At 37.4% G+C, this 22,668-nt stretch overlaps 2 protein-coding genes across 2 annotated transcripts; both read left to right on the top strand.

The window, feature by feature from the left end:
* The first annotated feature begins 666 nt into the window (after positions 1-666).
* On the top strand, positions 667-18,707 carry LOC121732613 (alkyldihydroxyacetonephosphate synthase). The gene is made up of 11 exons (XM_042122557.1): positions 667-908; positions 9,856-9,954; positions 10,902-11,193; positions 12,161-12,346; positions 12,940-13,113; positions 14,604-14,720; positions 15,792-15,938; positions 16,376-16,642; positions 17,112-17,272; positions 17,562-17,680; positions 18,106-18,707. The coding sequence occupies exons 1-11, from the start codon at positions 733-735 to the stop codon at positions 18,279-18,281; spliced, it is 1,914 nt and encodes a 637-aa protein (XP_041978491.1). The 5' UTR covers positions 667-732; the 3' UTR covers positions 18,282-18,707.
* An 844-nt stretch (positions 18,708-19,551) lies between these two features.
* LOC121732598 (innexin inx2-like) lies at positions 19,552-22,378 on the top strand. Its single transcript, XM_042122533.1, has 4 exons — positions 19,552-20,077; positions 20,717-20,908; positions 21,375-21,514; positions 21,679-22,378. Exons 1-4 carry the CDS (start codon positions 19,831-19,833, stop codon positions 22,234-22,236), a joined length of 1,137 nt encoding a protein of 378 aa, XP_041978467.1. The 5' UTR covers positions 19,552-19,830; the 3' UTR covers positions 22,237-22,378.
* Positions 22,379-22,668: the final 290 nt, after the last annotated feature.

Raw genomic sequence — 22,668 nt, 5'->3', positions numbered from 1 at the left:
AGCGGCGAGGCGAGCACTTTCAGTGTCATATGATTTTAAACTTTATCTTCATTATTGTATCGCTTGAGAAATCGCGGCCTCGCCGCTGCCATTCTGGTGTAGAGCGGCCCTAAAACGATTAACGGAACGAAACGAAACAAATACGAAATCAGTTGATAATTTCATGGTAGACAAGTGTACTACAAGTTAATTATAGGAAATTTTAAAATTATGCATTTAGTAGGTAATGCCTACCTATTTGTAAACATGTCTTAAAATTATTATGTCTTACTAGTATTATCGATAAAAGTATTCAAACTGTACAACCCTATGAAAGAAATAAAAAATACGCAACTTGAAATATTGAATTTTTTGACCACACACCTTTTAATCGAATTATTAATATTATTGCTTCAATAAAAAATAACATAATTATGTTACTTGAATATTATAATTACTTTTGATCATCAAGAAAATTTTACATAAATAAAAGTAAGCTGACGTGCTATATATGAAAATGACTGGCGCCATCTATTATTCTTAATATGCAGTTGGAGTTTTCACTAGTTCATCTATCCGATAACAGATGCCACTTTCAACGTGTTCACTTAGTAAAAATGTAGATGGCTCTTTTAATCAGGTGCTGTTTTATCATCCGCTACAATGAGATATGCGCGGCAGTATGCGCGATTTATAAAAATTCGTACCGAAGCAAATGTGCCGACATAAATCTATAATCGGATCTCGACAACGATGTCTGAAAACAGCGTGAAAACTGTGAAAATAAATACGGAACTAACAAACGTTAAGCTCGATAACAAAATGGGAAATAATAAAAATAACAGTTCCAGTGAGGAAAATAAAAGAAAAGTGACAAGCGGTTCCGGCGACTCACATATCAAAGTCAAGAGTGCTATCCCTAGAAAACGGTAAGTAGAGATAGAGAAGACAAGAGAGATAATGTAACAAAATATATTTCATGACTAAATTATAAACTTAACAATAATGGGATTACAAATTATGCTAGTGTACATTTAAATCCTCGGTTTGACCTAGTTTGTTGTCGGGATATAATTAACCAAACATGAAACTAAAAATATTAATACTTCGATCACAGTTTCCAGGATATGCTATTGTATTCTATTGTTGTCGCGATCACCGGTGCTCTTATGGGGCTTGAAGAATTAATTGTGTTTACATTTCAGAGGTATTAATTAACTTTAAGTCCCATTAACGCAACAGGAAACCAGGAATAGAAACGTCCTTGTCCATAATTATACTTCCATACCATTATAAATGCGAAAGTGTGTCTGTCTGTCTGTCAGTCTGTCCGTCTGTCCGTCTGTCCGTCGGTCCGTCTGTCCGTCTGTCCGTCTGTCCGTCTGTCCGTCTGTCCGTCTGTCCGTCTGTCTATCAGACTATCTGTCATCTGTCTGTCTGTTACCTCTTCACGCAAAAAACACTGAACGGATTTTGCAAAATTTTGGCATGGAGATACTTTGAGTCCCGAGAAAGGACAAAAGATACTTTTTGTCCCTGAAAAATGTACGGCTACCGCGCAATAAACGTGTTTTGGCGCAACAGAGTTGTCTCAGATCTAGTATTTCATTAATATGGGTTATGGGCTATGGCCTATGGGTAATTAATTCATCATCATCGAGGAATTTATCAGGATTAATAACATCGGGTGGGTCACAGGGGACATGACCCCCCCCCCCCCAAAATCCAAGGTCAAATTGAAAAATCTCAAAATCTTGCCAAATAATAAAAGAAAATTTCTAGCTATCCTCTAACCACCACTGCGTCCGACCTTAAATCGCAGACATAGTCTTGTACGGTCTTTGGTCCCTCCGGTGACCCTCCTGTCAAGAGGTCTACTGGTACTCGTAGTTCTCTACCGTAATTGACATACGCCGGGGTAGCGTTTATGCTCTCATGCTCGGCGGTACGGTACGACAGAAGGAAGAGCGGTATATACTTGTCCCAATCCTTTTGTTTGTCATCTACCAATTTCGCCAAATGCCTCTCAAGGATCTGGTTAACATTCCATCAGACTGTGGATGGTACGCGGTGGTCCTCGTCTTATACATTGCCAAAATTCTGCACACTTCCTGCCAGACATGCGATTTAAGGGAAAAGATGCGCTATATTCACGCCATGGTTCCTTCTCATCCTATAGTATACACACAATGCACTTAGACGTAATGCAATATATATGACGGCACAAGAGCCAGGAGCAGCCTCCAGATGTTTGTCATTTTATTTCAAAGCTGAAGGTTTTTCAGTTTTCTGTACATGCCCTCTACAGAAATAGAGAGTAAGAACGACCAGTGAGTTTGGGTTGCGGTTATTTCAGGAGGTGTTCAAAAGGTGTTCAGGTCTATACCTGTCTTCGTAAAAGTTAAATGCAAAAAATGCAATCGTATATAATAACATTTTACTAGGGATAACTCTATAAATCTCGTCTTTAGCTGCCGGAAACTTATTGTGCCCTCATCAAGTTGTTTTCTAGTTTCCACTAGTAGAAACCCTAAACTCTAAAGTCTTCTAGTAGTCTTGTATCTTTAGAATATCCAGGTTTAAAAAACGTTCGACGTCCTATTTTATGGGGATTGGGGATACAGAAATATAATTAAAAGAAACAAAAACTATTCTACTAATGTCCCTAAAAATATAAATCGTAAAATTATTGTAGTAGTTTCTTCGTTCGACTTTCAAAAAGTGTATCATGATACCCATTTTGAATAAAAAGATATTTTATTTTTATTTTTATTTTATTTTATTTTAGTACCTCGATCGTGGGAACAGCAGACCCAATATAGCTTTTCAATAGGGATGACGACAAGGTCAAAGATTAGCTGATTTTTTAATAAAATAAAGACATAGCGTTAAAAAATAGGCAAAATTTCAGCTTCATAACTTATGTAAGTACATTTTTTTGTTATTCAGAGCCTTCAAAGTTCGATAGTCAAGTCAATTTTTCTGTGCGCCGTGGAAAGGCAAGAGGGGCGACGTGAGTCGATCCTCCATTATTATCTAAAACTTCAAATATTCAAATATAAAATTATAATATTACTTATATGTAGAACCGGTAAATAATGAAATATTTGTTTATTACAATTTACCCGCTTAACCTAACTATAATCATAATTAATAAAAGGTGTTTATTTATATGTATGTATCTTTTCGTAACTACTCTACGTAAGTAGCTCAGGTAGAGTAGGGCGCGGCCGTGACAAAATATTGTTACTATGCTTGTAGCTGCCTCCGTTGTCCAGTGGTTTAGAGCGCGGCTCTTGACTCGGAGGTCGTTCGGGTTCGATTCCCGCGTTGGAAACATGTAATTTCCAAGTTTGGTTAGGACAATGCAGGCTGATCACCTGATTGTCTGACAAGTAAGATGATCCCTGCGTCAGATGGGCATGTAAAAAGTCGGTCCTGCGCCTGTTCTCTCGCCAGTCGTGTCGGTCGTCCGTCCCACTGGGTTATGAGAGTACAGGAATAGAGAGTGCTCTTGTGTAGGTATTGCGCATACACTTGGGCACTATAAAGTTACTCCTGCGTAACAGCTGTTACAATGAAACCGGCCAGCGGTACCGAAATCGGTGTGGGAGTTTATTATTATTATTACTTGTAACTGCGCCGCAGCCTGAAAAAGATTGGGAACCCCTGGGTTAGCACTTTGCAGAAAGAAAAGTTTCATCACTGTATAGCACCCTGGTCCCTGCACCAGTCGTTTGGACGGTAAGCCAGGGATGAATAAACGGAAAAACATGACTTAACTATAAAGACATAGACTGAACGACGGAACCCTAAAACTGGTCTCACTTATTCTAAAGTCTAACCTTCTAAAGTGTTTGAAAAATTCTAAAAAAAATATTGACGTGTAAGTACATATGCGTGAATTCGTGACGGCTAATATTTGCGGTATTACGACGGATTACTGAATAGTTAAGTGGTGTTACATAAAAGTAATCGACAATCGTCTAATGTAAGTATATCTTAAGAATTAACGTATCTGCTCAAAATCAACACAAATATTTTGATACATATATGATTAGCCAGTAGCGGTCTTACTTATAGCGGGGCCCCGGGCAGCAAGTCTTGCGATGCCCTTTTTCAATAGCGTGCCATCGCCCATCAGTGTACTAAAATTAACCTTTTATAATAACTTTACAAACAAATTAAATAGTTGAAAAAATGTATTGTTAAAAAAACTAAATTTGTATAATTTGTTAGGGTTTCACTCTCTAAGACCGCCACTGAATAGCGCAATCATGCGATGAGATTAAAAAATATGGTACTAGGTAAATTTGCATTTAATTTGACACTTACTTAACAATTGACCAAGACGTTGTGAGCCTAGGTCATGTTCAGTAAATAGGCTCAATGTTCATACAATATCCGCATGTTCCAAAATACACTCTGAATGAATAAGGTCGCTGTTATCATAAAGCTATAAACTCTATTTAAATTATTATTATTACTCCTTTCCTCTCCTGTATTTATCCCTTATATATATATATAAAACTTCCCCACACGCATAGGTAACATTTTTAATATTTTTTTCCATTTTTGTATCAAAATCTTACAGCGGTTCACAGACTACACCTACTTACCAAGTTTCAATAGTATAGCTCTTATAGTTTCGGACATACGGACGGACAGACAGACAGACAGACACGACGAATCTATAAGGGTTCCGGTTTTTTGCCATTTGACTACGGAACCCTAAAAACCAACTAAAAACGATATTTCATTACAAAAAGTTATATGTTAACTTTTTGTAAGTAAATACTAAATATTTTTTTAACTTTTTCTTCGGTACAACTTCAGTTTTTTCCTACTGTACTAAATGGAAAAAGTAGTAAGGATAATGTTGTATTATTTCTGTATTAATTCTTTAAAAAGTATTTTATCAGATTAATCAGATTAATAGATAAAAAATAATTATTACACACAGGTTGAATTTGTATCAAAATCGAACTTGCACTTTCTTTATTTTTCTAATGGGATATTTTTGTCTACCATACCCTTTTTAGGGTTCTGTACCCAAAGGGTAAAAACGGGACTCTATTACTAAGACTTCGTTGTCTGTCCGTCTGTCTGTCCGTTTGTCTGTCCGTCTGTCTGTCTCCAGGCTGTATCTCAAGAACCGCTATAGCTAGACTTCTGAAATTTTCACAGATTATTTCAGAAGTCTAGCTACAAGTCTTAGTACAATAAAATTAATATTTAAGGGAGGCTCCCATACAACAAGCGTGATTTTTTCGGCCTTTTTCGCTCTATATTAAATCAATAATGGCAAGAGGTAGGTACTTGAATTTTTCACACATTATTTTCTTATACAATGTGTCCTGACACCGGTGTCCGATCCTTTAATGTCATGATCCATGGCATATTTTATCGACAAATTGGCTCTCAAATTTTTTCTCTCTCACGGTTGTCAAATGGCAGTCAAGCTGCTTCAGATTTTGTGCAGCAGCAGATCCCATCCGCAGAGATCATAATACTTGGCGACTTTAATGCCCACCACGCCGACTGGCTCAATTCCAGTAAAACTGATCATGCGGGGAGATCTGTCTGCAACTTTGCCCTTGTGAACGACTTGACACAACTGGTTACTACGCCTACGCGAATCCCAGATGTGGATGGTCAGAATCCTTCCTTGTTGGACCTCCTACTGACTTCAAATCCTGACGGCTACCAAATATCCGTAACCGCACCACTTGGTTCATCGGATCATTGCCTTGTTAGGAGTTGTGTGCCACTTACGACGGTGTTAAGACAGCGCGCTGTTAAATACCATCGTGTGTGGCACTACAAGTCAGCAGACTGGGATGGGATGCGGTCGTTTTTTACATCCTATCCTTGGGGGCACGTGTGCTTCTCGCCGGATGATCCCGACAACACTGCCAACTCTGTTGCCGATGTGGTGATGCAGGGGATGGAACTTTTCATTCCGACCACTGTAGTGCCAACTGGCGGCAGATTTCGTCCCTGGTTTGGTTCATCCCCCAAAAAAGCTTCTCGCCGGAAGCAGGAGGCTTACCAATCCTGGGTCAACGCAGTGTCTGCTCGGGATTTAAATACCAGCACATATAAAAAGGAGTACAACCTTGACTCTAGGTCCCTCAAGAAAGAGACTACTCGGGCAAAGCAACAGCACGTCAATAGAATTGGCAAGAGACTTGAGTGCCTCCCCTCGGGAACCCGTGCATTCTGGTCTCTGGCCAAAGCTATTGAAGGAAATTTCTGCAAGCCAACCCTACCATCCCTACACGTAGGAAATGGATCGTTGGCCCAGGACGCAAAGGACAAAGCCGATCTTCTGGGCCAGCTCTTTGCGTCAAACTCGACCCTGGATTACGGGGGGCAGAAATCGCCGACCATACCGCGATGCACGAGCATCATGTCGGATATTCGGTTTCATCAGCGCTCAGTGCGAAAAGCCCTCTGTTCCCTTGATATCCAACAGTCTAGTGGGCCTGACGGAATCCCGCCTATTGTGTTAAAAAAGTGTGCTCCAGAGTTGGCTCCGGTCTTGGCGCGTCTTTTTCGGCTCTCCTATTCCACTGGCATCGTCCCAGCTTCCTGGAAGACAGCCTTGGTGCACCCGATCCCCAAAAAAGGTGACCGCTCAAATCCTTCCAACTACAGACCAATCGCTATAACCTCTCTCTTCTCGAAAATAATGGAATCCATTATCAATAGCCAGCTTCTTCGATACTTGGACGGCCAGGGATTGCTAAGCGACAAACAATTTCCGTAAGGGTCGCTCGGCTGGTGATCTCTTGGCATACCTGACTCATCGTTGGGCTCAGGCAATTGAGTCGAAGGGCATTGGCTGTTAGTTTGGATATTGCGAAGGCCTTTGATCGGGTTTGGCATAAAGCGCTGCTATCAAAGCTTCCATCATACGGGCTGCCCGAGAAATTATGTAAGTGGGTCACTAGTTTCTTAGCAGACAGAAGCATAAAGGTCGTAGTTGACGGCGAATGCTCGGAAACTCAGTCTGTTAATGCTGGTGTCCCTCAGGGCTGTGTACTATCGCCTACTCTATTCATACTGCATATCAATTACATGTTACAAACCAACGGCATTCATTGCTATGCGGATGATAGTACAGGTGATGCTGTATATACCGGCTCCCCTAATATTTCTCGGCAAAATGTCACTGAGAGTCGAAACGAACTTGTGTCTAAGGTGGAGAATTCATTGGAGAAGGTCTCTGAATGGGGTAGACGTAACTTAGTCCAATTCAACCCCACCAAGACACAAGTCTGCGCGTTCACCACTAAAAAGTCACCAATGGTCGTTTATCCTCGTTTCGAGGGCACATCTTTAACCATCTCCCCTAGCATTGAGATACTTGGCGTCAACATATCGAGCGAAGTCCAGTTCCGATATCATCTTGAGGGTAAGGCCAAATTAGCCTCGAAGAAGCTTGGTGTTCTTAACAGAGCGAGACAGTACTTCAGTCCGGACCAACGCCTACAACTCTACAAGGCGCAGGTTCGGCCTCATATGGAATATTGTTCTCATCTCTGGGCAGGGGCGCCAAAATACCAACTGCTCCCTCTGGATCGTATTCAACGAAGGGCTGCTCGAATTGTTGACTGCCATAGTGTTTCAAACAGCTTGGACCCCCTGGAATTACGCCGAGATGTAGCTTCACTCTGCATCCTCTATCGGTTGTATCACGGGGAGTGCTCTGAGGAATTGTTCGGAATCATACCACCTGCAACTTTTCGCTATCGTCCCACGCGAAAAACATACCATCCTCAGCACCTTGATGAGTGGCAGTCTTCCACAGTGCGTTTTTCGCGTAACTTTCTGCCGCGCACTGTAAAACTCTGGAATGAACTGTCACCAGCAGTATTTCCGGACCGATACGACCTGCAAACCTTCAAGAAAAGAGCGTATTCCCTCTTAAAAGGCCGGCAACGCACCTGCAGCTCTTCTGATGTTGCGAGTGTCCATGGGCGACGGTAGTTGCTTACCATCAGGTGACCCGTTTGCTCGTTTGCTTATTTAATAAAACATTTTTTTTTTGTTTTTCTCGGGCTTTGACGGTTGACCAGTACTTCTCATGTACACATATCCTATGAAGATAAAAAAGGTCTCATTTGATAGCTAAACTTGTGGATTAGGTACGCTTACACAGGCAATATGTTATAAATTTCGTGGAATTAAACATAGAAAAACCTAAGTTTAAGAAACAAAATGTGTATTTTTTAATTAATGGCTTTTTGTAAAAATTAGCGCATTAAACTGGTTCTTTTTTAATTTAAAAAGATAGAAGAGGTTTTTATCTTAAATAAATTCTTTACTTCAGTGCTCTAAATCATTTTTCATCTATATCTTATCTTATTCTGACCTCATTTCAATGAGTCTACATACTATGAATGATAATATTATATTGCCAGTATAGTTAGCATTAAACTGGTTCTTTTTTATTTTAAAAAGATAAGAGGAGGTTATTATCTTAAATAAATCATTTTACTTTAGTGCTCTAAGTCAGATTGTTTAGAAGTTATAACGATTTTCTTATAAAAATAGGTCAGATTAGTATGAAGTCAGAGAAAATATTTTTTTTTAAATTGGAGAAAAAAAAATGAACTCATGATTGATATTTAAGTGACGAATTGGCTTACAAATATTTTTTTTCTCCAACTTTTGGAAAATAAAATCTCTGGCTTCATACTAATCTGACCTATACTTCATGAGAAAATCATTATAACTTCTTAACTATCTGACTTAAAGCACTAAAGTATAATAATTTATTTACGATAATAACCTCCTCTATCTTTTTAAAATACTTCATAAGAAAATCGTTATAACTTCTAAACTATCTGACTTAGAGCACTAAAGTAAAATGATTTATTTAAGATAATAACCTCCTCTTATCTTTTTAAAATAAAAAAGAACCAGTTTAATGCTAACTATACTGGCAATATAATATTATCATTCATAGTATGTAGACTCATTGAAATGAGGTCAGAATAAGATAAGATATAGATATTGACTGATAAACCTAGCGTTTAAAAACATTTAGTTTAAGATTGTGGACAACACATGCCAAATCTATAAACCTCTGATTTCATCCAAATCAGCCAAAAAATTGAACTTTCAACAGCCATTTTACAACTTACTTATACATATTTTCTGAACTTTTTATAAAAACAAAAAATAAAAATTTCAGAAAATATGTATAAGTAAGTTTTTGCCTACATTTTACTACAATTTATTAATTATTATTCTGTCTCAAAAGGTTTTGCCTACATTTTACCACAATTTATTAATTATTATTCTGTCTGGACTGAGGGCTTGTTGACTGAAAGAATATTAACCAAGGCGGATCAATCAACAATTATGTTATTGATTTTTAAAGGCGTTTAAATATTTATTAGTAATAGTTTAGCACCGCTTCTAGCGTAAATGTACTAATGATAAATAACAAATATTGGCATTGCAGAAAAATAAAAACAAGTTGAAGTATAAATATATGAACATCCACATGGTGCTATGTGGATTTAAATGCAAACAAGAGAGACAATATAAGTGTATATAGGAAATATAATTAAGTGTGAACTATTGATAATGTACATACAATTAATATTGGCTCATTTTAAACCATAAACTACGTAACAGTCATGCTAAGGCTACAGGGCACGGGGACCTAGATCATAGATGTGACAAAAAAATCATAACCATTTTCTAAGCATCCCAAAAATATTTTCAGTCATTTTATTTTAGCACTCTCGAATTAAGGAAAGCTTCTGTTTTTTTTTTTTGGATCAAGTCCGTCATATTTTTGGGACATCCCAATATTTTTGAAGCATTTCAATAGGTATTTTTTGTTTTTTTTTTCAGACAAGAATTACTGAAGTGGTACGGTTGGGGCTACAACGATTCGTATTTTAAAATTGATACACGAGATAACAAAGGCGTTGTAACTTTTACTGGAGATAGGTAAGTTACTTTTAACGACCGTTCCCAATATTTGATCTATCTCTGGTTTTGCCCTACTAGAGATAGGAATAGCTTTAGAGACATATATTTTATGTCAATTCAATGTTAGCTGCGATCGGTTGTATGTCAAACCAGAGGTAGATTGAATATTGGGAACGGCCGTAAGATACATTTTTTCTTAAAATATTGTTTTAGATTTTAGTTGTTGTGAACTTTCTTAACTAGACAGGGACATTTTAACAAAAAAATGTAAAATAAGTACTTAGTTTTGTTTTTTGATGTTTAATTTTTCCAATTAAATAAACAATTAAGTAAATGGATAACATATTGCATTGTTTTTTTTTTAATAAATGGGTGTTTAGTATTTACGAATGGCTAGATTAAACTGATGTAGTAGGTTCGAAGCCGGCATGCAACGGAAGGAGTAATTGAGATCGCCCACGGCATTCCTAAACCAGTAACAGCTTGGTGACACTAAGATGACCTAACTCAAGTCTACGTCTAATTTGTGAAATTTCTCAGGACTCTTTCCCACAAAAATCGCGAAAATACTAAAATAAATAAAAAAAGCGATTTGCGTCATTACATAAACTTTCGTTTATAATATAATAGTACTATTGTCGCAGCCGACTGGTTTAAATAGCCGTTCAATCAAACAGCTAGCCCTTTGACTGAACAACGCCATTCAATCACACGTCTAGCTTTTATATTGAATATTTTAGTCGCTCAAAACGTTCAACACTACAGCTGATTCAAAAGCCGCCGTCTAATTGAAGTAGTTCAGCGCTAATATGATATTATAATACTGCTATAACTTCTTGATTATCCCAATCTGTGATTGAAACACTCCCTAATTAAATAAAGTTTGAAGTTCATAAAAAAATATAACGCAGTTATATTATTGGCTTAAATAATTTTTTTCTTACGCTACTACGTTTTTTATCCAGATATCTCATAGGCGGTAAAACATTACCGCATTTCGCGTCATGGGTGAAAGAGAAGTTCGACGTGGATCTGCTGGAGCAGCCCCGGGTGCCGGACGTGCCCCCGTCGTTCCCGGACACCCGGCTCCCGGATCACGTGTACGAGGAGCTGGGCCGGATATCCGGCACGAGCAGGGACGGCATGGACCGGTACATCCGGGCGCACGGACAGACGTTGAGGGAGATGGCTTATACCCGGACGAACGGGTTCAAGAGAATACCCGATGCGGTGGTGTGGCCGAAGACGCATGATGAGGTTGGTGTTTTGGAGGAAGTCCTAAATATTAATTAGAAGCAGGTTAACAAAAGCAAAGCTTGATATAACGTTTACAGAGTGAGTCTTGAGGAAAAATCTGGGTTAGATATACTGTAAACCAAAATAATTTTAGTTTACTACATGATATAGTTCTTCAAAAAAGCTGGCAAAACAAACATTTTTACGGGTAATTTTTATTATTTGTTTAAAATGGTTACATATTTAATATGATTCGTTCCGAAATACGTAGGAAAATGGTGTACGGAACCCTAAAAAATATGTACCATTGAAGAAGAACCATTGAACTCAGAAGTAGTTGACAGCGGACCTAAAATGGTCACATTTTGCAATTCCTCTCAAGTCAATTCAGAAAATGAATGGTCAAATCTGCCCAACTGACGAATGTCAAATTAGTACGAATTACTATACTGCACCTACTCAGCGAAACATGGCGGTAGCGGTCAATGACTCCTTGTCAATGATTGTTTGATTCTTTTTTTAAAATCGCAAAATGGTCACTCTGTTTGCAATTCATGTCTATAACTGTGCTCGGCGTAACATGGCGGCAGCGGTCATTGACTCCCTGTCAAAAACTTGTCATTTTCTATATAAACCGCGATTGATAATGAAGTGTCAGATGTTGTCAATCGCGGTTTATATAGAAAATGACAAGTTTTTGACAGGGACTCAGTGACCACAACCGCCATGTTTCGCCGAGCACAGTTATAGACAAGAATTGCAACCAGAGTGACCATTTTGAGATTTTAAAAAATAATCATTCATATTATGATTCATAATATGATTCTCCAAAGCGACTATAGCCCCGCAGATCTACATAATTTGGTCGGATTATGTCAATTCAATGTAATATCATGTGGCTGGGTCAAAACGCCACTAAATATCATAGGTCTGCCATCTGCCAATGAATCAACTTCTCTGATATTTGATAGTACTTATATAATTTCAGGTTGTAGAAATAGTGAACCTGGCCGGCAAGCACCACTTCGTGATAATACCCTTCGGCGGTGGAACCTCCGTGTCCTGCGCCGTGCTGTGTCCGGAAAACGAGGAGAGACCGATAGTGGTGCTCGACACCAGCGACATGAACTCCATCCTGTGGCTGGACAAGGACACCCTGCTGGCTAGGGTTCAGGTAAACAATAAAATATTCTCCTGGTTTTGAAGGAATAAGGGTTTAATAGAAGCCCATAATATTAAATTAAAAACGTCATGTTTTATTTTCTCTAACGATCGTGGTGAATAGTTTTTTTTTTAGATATAACGATAAAGATTTAATAACTATTGACATATTTTTCAATCATTCGCAGCAACAAAAATCAAGTGTGACTGTGAAAATCGGTTTGACATAATTTTTCTGCGACTGTAACAATCTTCTATACTCCATTCGGGCTAACTTGTCGCTAGCGGTCATTGACTCCCTGTCAAAAACTTGTCATTTTTAATATAAACCGCGATTGACAATGAAGTGTCAGATGAAGTGAAAATGACAAGTTTTTGACAGGGAATCAATGACCGCTAGCGACAAGTTAGCCCGAGTGGAGTATAGAATCTAGCATATTATCAAGGCGGGCGAAGCGAGTCCTATAGTTTATCCCACAACCTTGTTTTTTTTTTGTTATCATCAGTCAGTCAAGGTATGACGGCGTGAGCCTTCACAAAGCTCGACAGCTTATATAACATTTATTTATTAGCTAGCTATATAAAAAAAATGCTTTTCTACCCCAGGCAGGTATAGTAGGCCAGGATCTGGAGCGCGAGATGCGGTCGCGCGGCTGCACGGTGGGCCACGAGCCGGACTCGTATGAGTTCTCCACGCTGGGCGGCTGGGTCGCGACCCGGGCTAGCGGCATGAAGAAGAACACGTACGGCAATATTGAGGATATAGTTGTGCAGACTAAGGTGGGTGTACCCTTAACTTGCGTATAAAAAATATTCGATGTGCTGATTTGTGACCACTGGGCACTGGGCAAAATATTTTTGAAAGAGGGTAGAGAAAGTATACTTTACAACTACAGAAAAACAAATGTTGTTAAGAGGATACACCAGGGGCTAGAGAAATGAAAAAAAAGTACGTGTAATATCTAAAGCTGTCTCCCTTACCTCAAGCCTATACCGCAGAACGCGATAGAGACAACTGCAGAAAATCAACGATTCGTTGTCCCCTGATTCCATCTCCAAAACTTAACCGATTTAAGTACTTTTTTCATTAAAAATTAAAGAAAGGCTTGAGTTGTGTTCTTATGTTTTTTTTTTTTTTGGGATAATCTAGCCAAATCTATTTTCTGGATGTTTGAACACAGCGGAAAATCTGGCCATTTTTTTGGGTTTTTTAACGTTAATATCTTATTTAATAATGAAATTATGAAAAAAAAGAAAACATAGGGACATTGTATTAGTGGCCGTAGATATTCAGGAAAAAAATTATAACTCTACAAGCATTATCCAGGGAGGTAATAAGGGACAACGTTTGTATGGAAAAAAGGGACTCCTCTTGAAACCGAATTAATTATTAAGTTATTTCTATAAACAACTAGTACTAGAAAAAGATAAAAAATAATAATTTTAATATATTGCTTTAGCTTTACTCTGTCTGACTTTGAATAATTCTATACTGAACCCTACGTGCGCTAAGCAAAATCGTGTTTGGTACGTTTTTGCGCTTTACTGTAGTCTGTAATTTACATAAAACAGTTTGTTGATGAATTAACTATTAAATTTTATACTTATGATGTTGAAACAATATAAAAAGTTTACATTCAAATAAAAAGCACAAAATATTGAGTACATTACAAAAGTTAGTTAATTATTTTAACACTTTTTTATTGTACTTAGAAGTGTATCATAAACCGAATTTTATTTTATTTGAGCAAAAAAGACACTAAATTGCCAAAAAAACTACATTACTGTAGTTAATGGATCATAATAATCCGGTACCTAGGTACATAATTCACTAGCTTGCTTAGCCGTTCATGACGATTTTGGTTCGGCTAAAATATAGAGCTGCAGGCTTAGCATGGTCACCATAGAAGCGTTTTATTTCTACGGAAGAATAGACAAAGTTACAGTTAGACAAACGAAATCCGCCATTTTGTCACTAAATCTGTTATCTGCCATTCTTTCCCGTTTCTAATTTTATGCTAGGCCTGCTGAAGCCTTTGGACACAACTTTTTATAGTCTGTCAAGAAAGTGAAGAAATTAAAAAGTGGCAACATCGTAGTGTTATCCCTTTTTTTACCGACTTCCAAAAAGGAGGAGGTTATACGTTCGGCTGTATGTATCTTTTTTTTTTCTTAGATTGATTTGAAAGGGATGACACTACGATGTTGCCACTTTTTAATTTCTTCACTTTCTTGACAGACTGTAGAAACTCGATAATTATGTTTTGTAGGTGGTGACTGCCCGTGGCGTGATAGAGCGCAGCTGCCGCGTGCCGCGCCTGTCGTGCGGCCCGGACTGGGAACACGTCATCCTGGGCTCCGAGGGCTGCCTGGGTGTCGTCACCGAGGTGAGTGTACCATCAGAGAATAATTTGATTCACTTGATTATTTAGTCGGGTTATGTCATGTCAATGTTAGTCATCATCAGCTGTCGTAGTAAATTATAACCGCGTAATTAAATAAGAAATAATAAAAAAATTGTCAAGTGCGTGTCGGACTCGCGCACAAAGGGCTCCGTACCGTTATAGAGCCGAAGTAGGAAAGAAATTGTGTTTTTTGTCAGTATGGGAATCGGGAGCCCCCTTTAATATTTATTTTTATTTAATTTTATTATTAAAGTACAATTAATACAATAATGATTCGTCGTTGCCATTATTGATTCGGAGCAAAAAAGGCCAAAAAATCACGTTTGTTGCATGGGACATCCTTAAATATTATTTTATTTTGTTTTTAGTATTTGTAGTTATAGCGGCAACAGATATACACAATCTTTGAAAATTTCAGAAGTGTAGCTATAGCAGTTCTTGAGATACGTCAGCCTGGAGACAGACAGACAGACGGACGGACAGACAGACGGACAGACATCGAAGTCTCAGTAATAGGGTCCCGTTTTTACTTTTTGGGTACGGAACCCGAAAAATGCTATAATATCTAGGTTGGCACGGTATTAAAGATATAAAAATTTTATATTGTCTGGGTACCTAAACGAGTATTTAAATAATATATTTTGATTCTTATAACAAATACATAGTAATTGTATGGCTGGTCTCTGGTATAATGTTGCCGGCAATATTTTTGTCTGCGTAAAACGTCTTTGGACTATTATTATTATTTTATTTACCCCACGCAAAGGGTGAATTTTGGTGTGAATAGCTGATAACGATCTTATACTGCTTTACCAATGTCTATAAAACTTAATAAGCGCCATCTCGTGTCAAGAAGCTACACCACTTTTGTAACCTCGAAGTTGTACCTATAGGTGGCAGAACATGGCAATTATTTATTTTAATATAACGTTCTGATCAAAATTTATTTTTATTTATTTTTACAATTTACTACGCTAATTTATTTTTTGACAATAATATTCGTATTATGGTTTGATAGTAAAAAATAACACATAATTTATGTACAACTTTCAGGTGACATTAAAGATCCGTCCCCTACCACCAATCGTGCGGTACGGTTCTCTGGTATTCCCAGACTTTGACTCTGGATTCCATTTCGTGAGGGAGGTCGCCAGACATCGCCTGCAGCCGGCCAGCATACGACTTATAGACAATGAACAGGTACTCGTTAAACTGAGAATTTTGGACGCTGTTAAGCATTTGGGAATCAAATATTGAGTTATATTATTTGTACGTATTATGTTTTTTAGATCATGTAGAACAAGACTGCGTTTATAATTTATCGAAAATGTATGTGAGGTTAGTACAGAAATGCTTAACAGCGATCTCATTTTATGGATAACATTTTATATTTTTCATTGTCTTTAAGTTTAAATGTTGGAACAAGTAACGGATAGCGCTCACTCGAGATATGACAGTTATTCAGATTTGTATACAACGCACACGTGTAGCCAAACAAATATTGCAAGAGCCTGTCTTAATACTGCCATTTCTAAGGAGAGCCAAAGGGACCAATATGTATAATATACGTATGATTTTGATGAAATCTACTCAAAAATATCTCTTGTTTCTATCAAAATTTATTTCCTTTTTTTCAGTTTCTCTTCGGCCATGCCTTAAAAGCTGAAGCGTCCTGGGCGTCGAATCTGGTCGACGGACTAAAGAAGATGTACTTAACAAAGCTTAAAGGATTCGATCTAAAGAAACTATGCGCAGTGACACTTTTAATTGAGGGTACCTTAGAAGAGGTGACGGACAGAGAGAAGAAGCTCAACACAATCGCCGCGAAGTATGGCGGAATCCCGGGAGGCGCTAAGAACGGAGAGATAGGATACACACTCACCTTTGTCATCGCTTATCTCAGGGTAAGTTTCAAACATACTTTTGATTTCATAATAATTATTTAATAATACCTCCGTCGTGGGTATCGCAGACACAATAGATTTTCAATTGTTAAGCGGTAGCCGGCTAGCGCTTGTGGATTGATGGGTTAAACAAAAACAATCTCGGCACAGTAAAGCGTTTATTTGGAATATTATAACATGTGCCGTAGACCGCAAACGGCTGGATCGTAACTCGTATTTGAACGAGGTGTCATTAATTTCGTCTTAGTGATAGTGAGAGTACTATCATCGATATTGATAGGCAGATGGCGGAACTATGTAATTTGGTCGAGTTATGTCAAGTCCAGCCAACAGACAGACATAACAGAAACAACGTAGGTATATGTATCCTTTGATTCAATTTCTCTGATTGTGTATCAAAGCAAGCATCTACTTATTTTATTAATAGTAAGGTCATGCAGATAACTTAATATGTTCTATTAATTTTCAGGACGTAGCGATCGACTTCAACATAGTTGGCGAATCGTTCGAGACGTCGGTGTCGTGGGAGCGCGCGCCACTGCTGTGCCGCAACACCGTGCGGCGCATCCGTGACGAGTGCGCCCGACGACGCCTCACACACTATCTGGTGTCGCACCGCCTCACGCAGACGTAAGTGGAAATAGACGATCTTACTGCTAACAGCAGTAAGTGTGCAATGTGTGCAATGCACACGGGCGCCATCTTTTAGGGGCGCCAAATTGCCATCTTTGCCAAAATCCTTTTTTTTGCACACAGGCGCCAGTAGCCCTTACGGGCCCCCGTAAGGGCACGTACGTATAGTGATAATAATAATAATTTATTTGCCAGAGTGAGATGTACAATATATATATATATATATATATATATATATTTTTTTTTTATGTATATATAGTAAATTTAGTGAACGTTTTTTTTTTAGGTATGACGCCGGATGCTGTATATATTTCTATTTCGCAATGAAGTGTATCGATGCGAACGCCGTCAAAATATACGAGGAAATAGAGGAGGCTGCTAGGGACGAGATCGTCGCTTGTGGTGGTATGTATTGTTAGATGACAACATTGACTAGACCCTAATTGCATCATAATTCGTTTATCGTATGGGACCCGTACATTTTTCAGGAATAATCTATCTCCTGGGACTGAAAATATCGTCATACCAAATTTCATCAAAATTTGTAAAGTGATTCAAGCGTAAAATAGTCTAATATGTCTGTTAACTTTTCGTTTTAAGTAAACGTGAAACGCGTTTCGGTTCGCTAATCGGTAAAATCGGTGTAAAGATAGTTTGATTTCCGGGAAAGGACATGATATTAGATATGAAAAATTTACGGTTTTCAGAGCACTTCTACCTTTAAGGGTAGTAGAAATTATAATATTGTTTTATTTAGGATTTTTATGTAAAAATATTATGTAGTGTTAGTAAAACTAGATAAAACATTTGAATATTAATTCATGTTTCAGGATCGATATCGCATCACCACGGTGTGGGGAAGCATCGTAAGAAATGGTATAAGGGCACCGTGAGCGAGCCGGGCCGAATGCTGCTATTGTCAGCTAAACGTACGCTCGATCCAGACAACATTTTCGCGCTAGGGAACATGGACTTCGACGAATATAAAGTACAAAGTAAACTATAGTGCGGGACCAACCTTATCTCTAAGTTTGTGATATGCTTACTAACTTATAAGTAGTTATAAGTTTCCATTTTTATGTTTTAGTTATAATTAAGGGCTACTCCATGCTCCATCTGTCAAAAAGTTATGGATAGATTATCCGGCACTTATCAGGAAGTGGTGAAACAGGCCCTAAAAGTGAAGCTAATGCTCTAATACGTTTTATTTTACAATTCATAAACTTTTGATGTACACTATCTACACGGCATTGACGCGAAATTACACTTCACGTTCCAAAGAATTGATGTTTTACAAAATGTGTGAATCTGAGATTTTACTTAAAACAATATGTTCTATGGAACCTGAAGCGTCGTGTTATGTCGGCTGTCGCCTTAGTGCGTCTCGCCCATAAAGTTAATATACCTAGTGGAATAGAGCAACAATCTCGAGCTGTCAAACGTAACCAAAATTGGTTTTCATCTGTGTGAAAAATATGTGTACGTATACACTTAACAAGCATGATTGAACATGAATTCTATGAGATTAAATTGTCAACGTGCGGTACGTGCCGACTGGACGTCAAAAAAAAAGAGTGCTGCTGTCATGTATCACACGTTTTTTTTTACCACGCAGTGTTACTGATAGTGACATCTCTCTTGCTCAGGCCTTTGTTTCTCTATTCCGCTAGGTATATTAACTTTATGGTCTCGCCTTAATGGAAATATTTATAAATAGAAACATAATAGATATGCATTGTTCATAGCGTTTATAGAAAACAAAAAAGAACACAGTTATACGGGATATTGTCTTTAATAAATTAAAATTACTGTATGTAGCGACATCTTGTGGTGAGTAGCTAGTTTACCAGAGTTTGAAATAAGAATCTGATTCTAATTTAACATTCAAGTTTATGGTGCTAATTACTATCAAGGGCTTGAAAACGCAAACATAATCTTTGTTATTGTTAAATCACATTTCAGTTTTTAAAACATTCCTCCGATGCGATGGTAGATTATTGAAATAACACGAGCACATATTGACAAATTTTTTTTCTGGTGTGAATGCTAGACAGTATGAAGTACACACAAATGTGTGGTCATTTGTGTGTACTTTTAATAAAGTTATAGTAAAATAAAAGTTTTTTTATTAATTAAAATCCCTAAACTTAATTTTAGACAAAATACCGACATGCATAGCAAGAAGTTCACGGCCATGTGCCTAGATGGCGTACCACACGCCGTTTGGAACTGGAAGACGGAAGAAGAATTTTCAAAATTGTCATTTTTTCGTCAAGATTCAAAAAAACGTGCTTGTGAGTAAAAAATAGTTTTCTAAAAAGAAAACTGTAGGTTATTACTCATTCATTTACGGTATTTGATTGTAAATAACTCTTGATTATTAAATTAATCTGATTTGCAACATAAAAGTGGGTAGTTGAACTTTTGAGTGCTGAAGCATCCGAAAACGTGATACAAACTTACAGCATTCTATTATCAACGCAGCTTACAGCGTCATCCGCAACGTGTACTCTACGTGAAGCTAACAACGTCTTTTTGAACAACGTCTTTCAAAAATGATCGATCAATTTCTGCCGTTTCGATCTTTCCTGAAGTTTGGAAATGTTTGCATCGATAATGGCGTGTTTCGTTTGCATTATAAACTAACGGTCATAGCTTTACTGGTTTTCACCTTGCTGGTAACTTCAAAGCAGTTTTTCGGCGAACCCATACACTGCATGGGTGATGATGAGAAAGAAACAGAGGCGATCAACAGCTATTGCTGGATCTACGGAACATATACCTTGAGAAGCCAGTTAAATGGTAAGTTTACTATATTTGAATACCATCAATAGGCAATACTCGGTACCTACATAGTCATTAAAATACCCAAGTTGGAAAGATACAAATCATCTAAATTCTTGGGGTTAGGGTTGCCATCACCCAAATTCCCTTCGCCGGTCAGGCACGACAAAATTCCCGGACATTTGGCCGAAATGTGGTTATTTCCCCGGACACCTTTTAAACATTATTTACGATAACGTCTTGCCAATTTTTGCTTTTCCATCAAGAATTTGTAAAAATCTGACTAACTCAAGTCCGTGCAAGAAACCGTGTGTATGCTTAGCTAGTTTTTTATCTTTCGTTTATTGCAGCATGCCTTAAATGTTAAATTTCTCTAATCAAAAGTGATTGGATTTCACCCGGACGCTATTCAAAAAACCGGCCGGCGGCCGGACGCACCCCGGACGCCCTTCAAACTAGGACAAATCCAGGGAAATCCGGACGGATGGCAACCCTACTTTGGGTAATAGACAATAAATCCAACATAAATCAATGCTAATAGTTCTATAACCATTGCTGTATTATGCAACAAAGCCTTCACACTTCCATGCGCTTAGATGTTATAGCAATAACTTTTTTGTGTGTTTTAAAGAGCAATGAAAAGAGCAAAATTTTCAGGGATAGAAGGCAAGCACATGGCTTATGCAGGTGTTGGTCCCAATATAGGTAAAAATGATGAACAGATAAAGCACACATACTACCAGTGGGTGTGTTTTATGTTGCTCGGGCAGTCGGTGATGTTTTACACTCCACGCTACTTATGGAAGGTTTGGGAAGGCGGCAGACTGAAGGCGTTAGCATCTAATTTAGGTTTGTTAATAATTTGTCACAATATGAATACAACTGGACATCACAATACTCAGTGATAACTGATAAGCTGTACGGCCCCCTCCTGAAACACTGGGTCTGTGCACATGTGCATGTATCTGGTGCGCCTGAGGGTGGCAAACATTTAACCCATCAAGACCCATAAGCTCACCAGTGAACAAGACACAATAGAATAACAGCAGATTTCCAAGAATCTACAATCAAAGGACTAAATTAATTATTTCCTGTTAATTCTACAATTGAAGTGTGTGTTAATTGAAGAATTTTTTATGGGTTTATTACCTGAAATAAACACATTTTATTTATTTTTATTGTATTAGATAGGTGTAACAGACATTTAGATCAAAATAGTTTCAAAAGAAGTGTAGGAAAAATATAATGCTGCAAAGTATTTATATTTTGCTGCTTGCTTGTGTAGACAAACATATTAATGTTTTAAAATTTACAGCTACCCCACTAATACCGAAAGATTGGTCAGAATCCAAGCGCAGTGAGCTTGTGTCTTACCTCAGTCACACCAACATTCATACACACAATGTATATGCATTGAAGTATGCCTTCTGTGAGTTTCTGAACCTTCTGAATGTGGTAAGTTATTTAATATATTATATTTTTGTTACATTGATAGAAATATTTATTGTTAAACTTTAAAAATATTCAAATAGACCAAGAAGAAAAATTATTATTTTTTTGTAAAGATATTTCATATTATATTATAAATTATTCTTTATTTATTTCCTTGTTCTTTCCAGCTTGCCCAAATATTTCTGCTGGATGTATTTTTGGATGGGTCCTTCCGGAGCTATGGTGCAGCCGTGGCAGCATTTACACATGTTCCTCGTGTTCCAGCAGACTTTCTGAACTACTCTTCAGTAAATCCCATGGACCAGTATTTTCCGAAGCTGACCAAATGTTGGTTCAGAAACTACGGACCATCCGGTACAATGCAGCTTAAAGATAGGTTATGTGTTCTACCTTTAAACATTGTTAATGAGAAGATTTTTGTAGTTCTGTGGTTTTGGTTGATATTCCTAGGTTTGTTATCAACTGCTGCAGTTCTGTTCCGTTTTCTCGTACTTGCTTCTACATCATTTCGCACTTTCTTGATAATGGGCCAAGTTAGATTTGTGAAAAGGCGTCAAGTGTCAAAAATAGTTAAAAATGTAGGATTTGGTGATTGGTTTGTACTTTATTTGCTGGGTAAGAATATTAATCCTGTGGTGTTCAAAGATTTGATTATAGAATTATCAAAAGAGGTTGATAAAAAAAAAAATATATTAACCTCTCTTGATAATAATTCTATAATTTAAGTTTAATTTGTTTTTTTTTTTTATTATTGTTATTAGACTTACTAATTGATTAGCAATAAAATACAAGGAATTGTTACAATTTCAAGACTGATAGTAAGGCTGTTAACTTAATTTTAAGAAGAAAGTTTTATTTATAATTTAATGAAAAACAGAGTAAAATTTTTCGTTTATTTTTTAATAAGACTGATAGTAAAATGTTTCAGGCTTCCCTGATTCTTCAGTTAATAAAGTTACATTTGTGTAAATTCTGTTAATTGTGTCTACAGCAAAAGGTGCACGTTTTTTTTTAAAACAAATTTGTTTTGGTTCTTTTTTTAATAAAATTATAATTATAAAATTAAAGACTTTTATTTACTTAATGTGAGACTTATTCTTAGACTGGGTTGCACCAACTAACTTTGACTTTAACCTTAACTATAACCGGAAAAATTG

This window comes from Aricia agestis, chromosome 12 (genome assembly GCF_905147365.1).
Source record: "Aricia agestis chromosome 12, ilAriAges1.1, whole genome shotgun sequence".
NCBI lineage: Eukaryota > Metazoa > Arthropoda > Insecta > Lepidoptera > Lycaenidae > Aricia > Aricia agestis.
The sequence above is the reverse complement of the archived record's forward strand: the minus strand, read 5'-3'. Positions and strand labels throughout refer to the sequence as shown.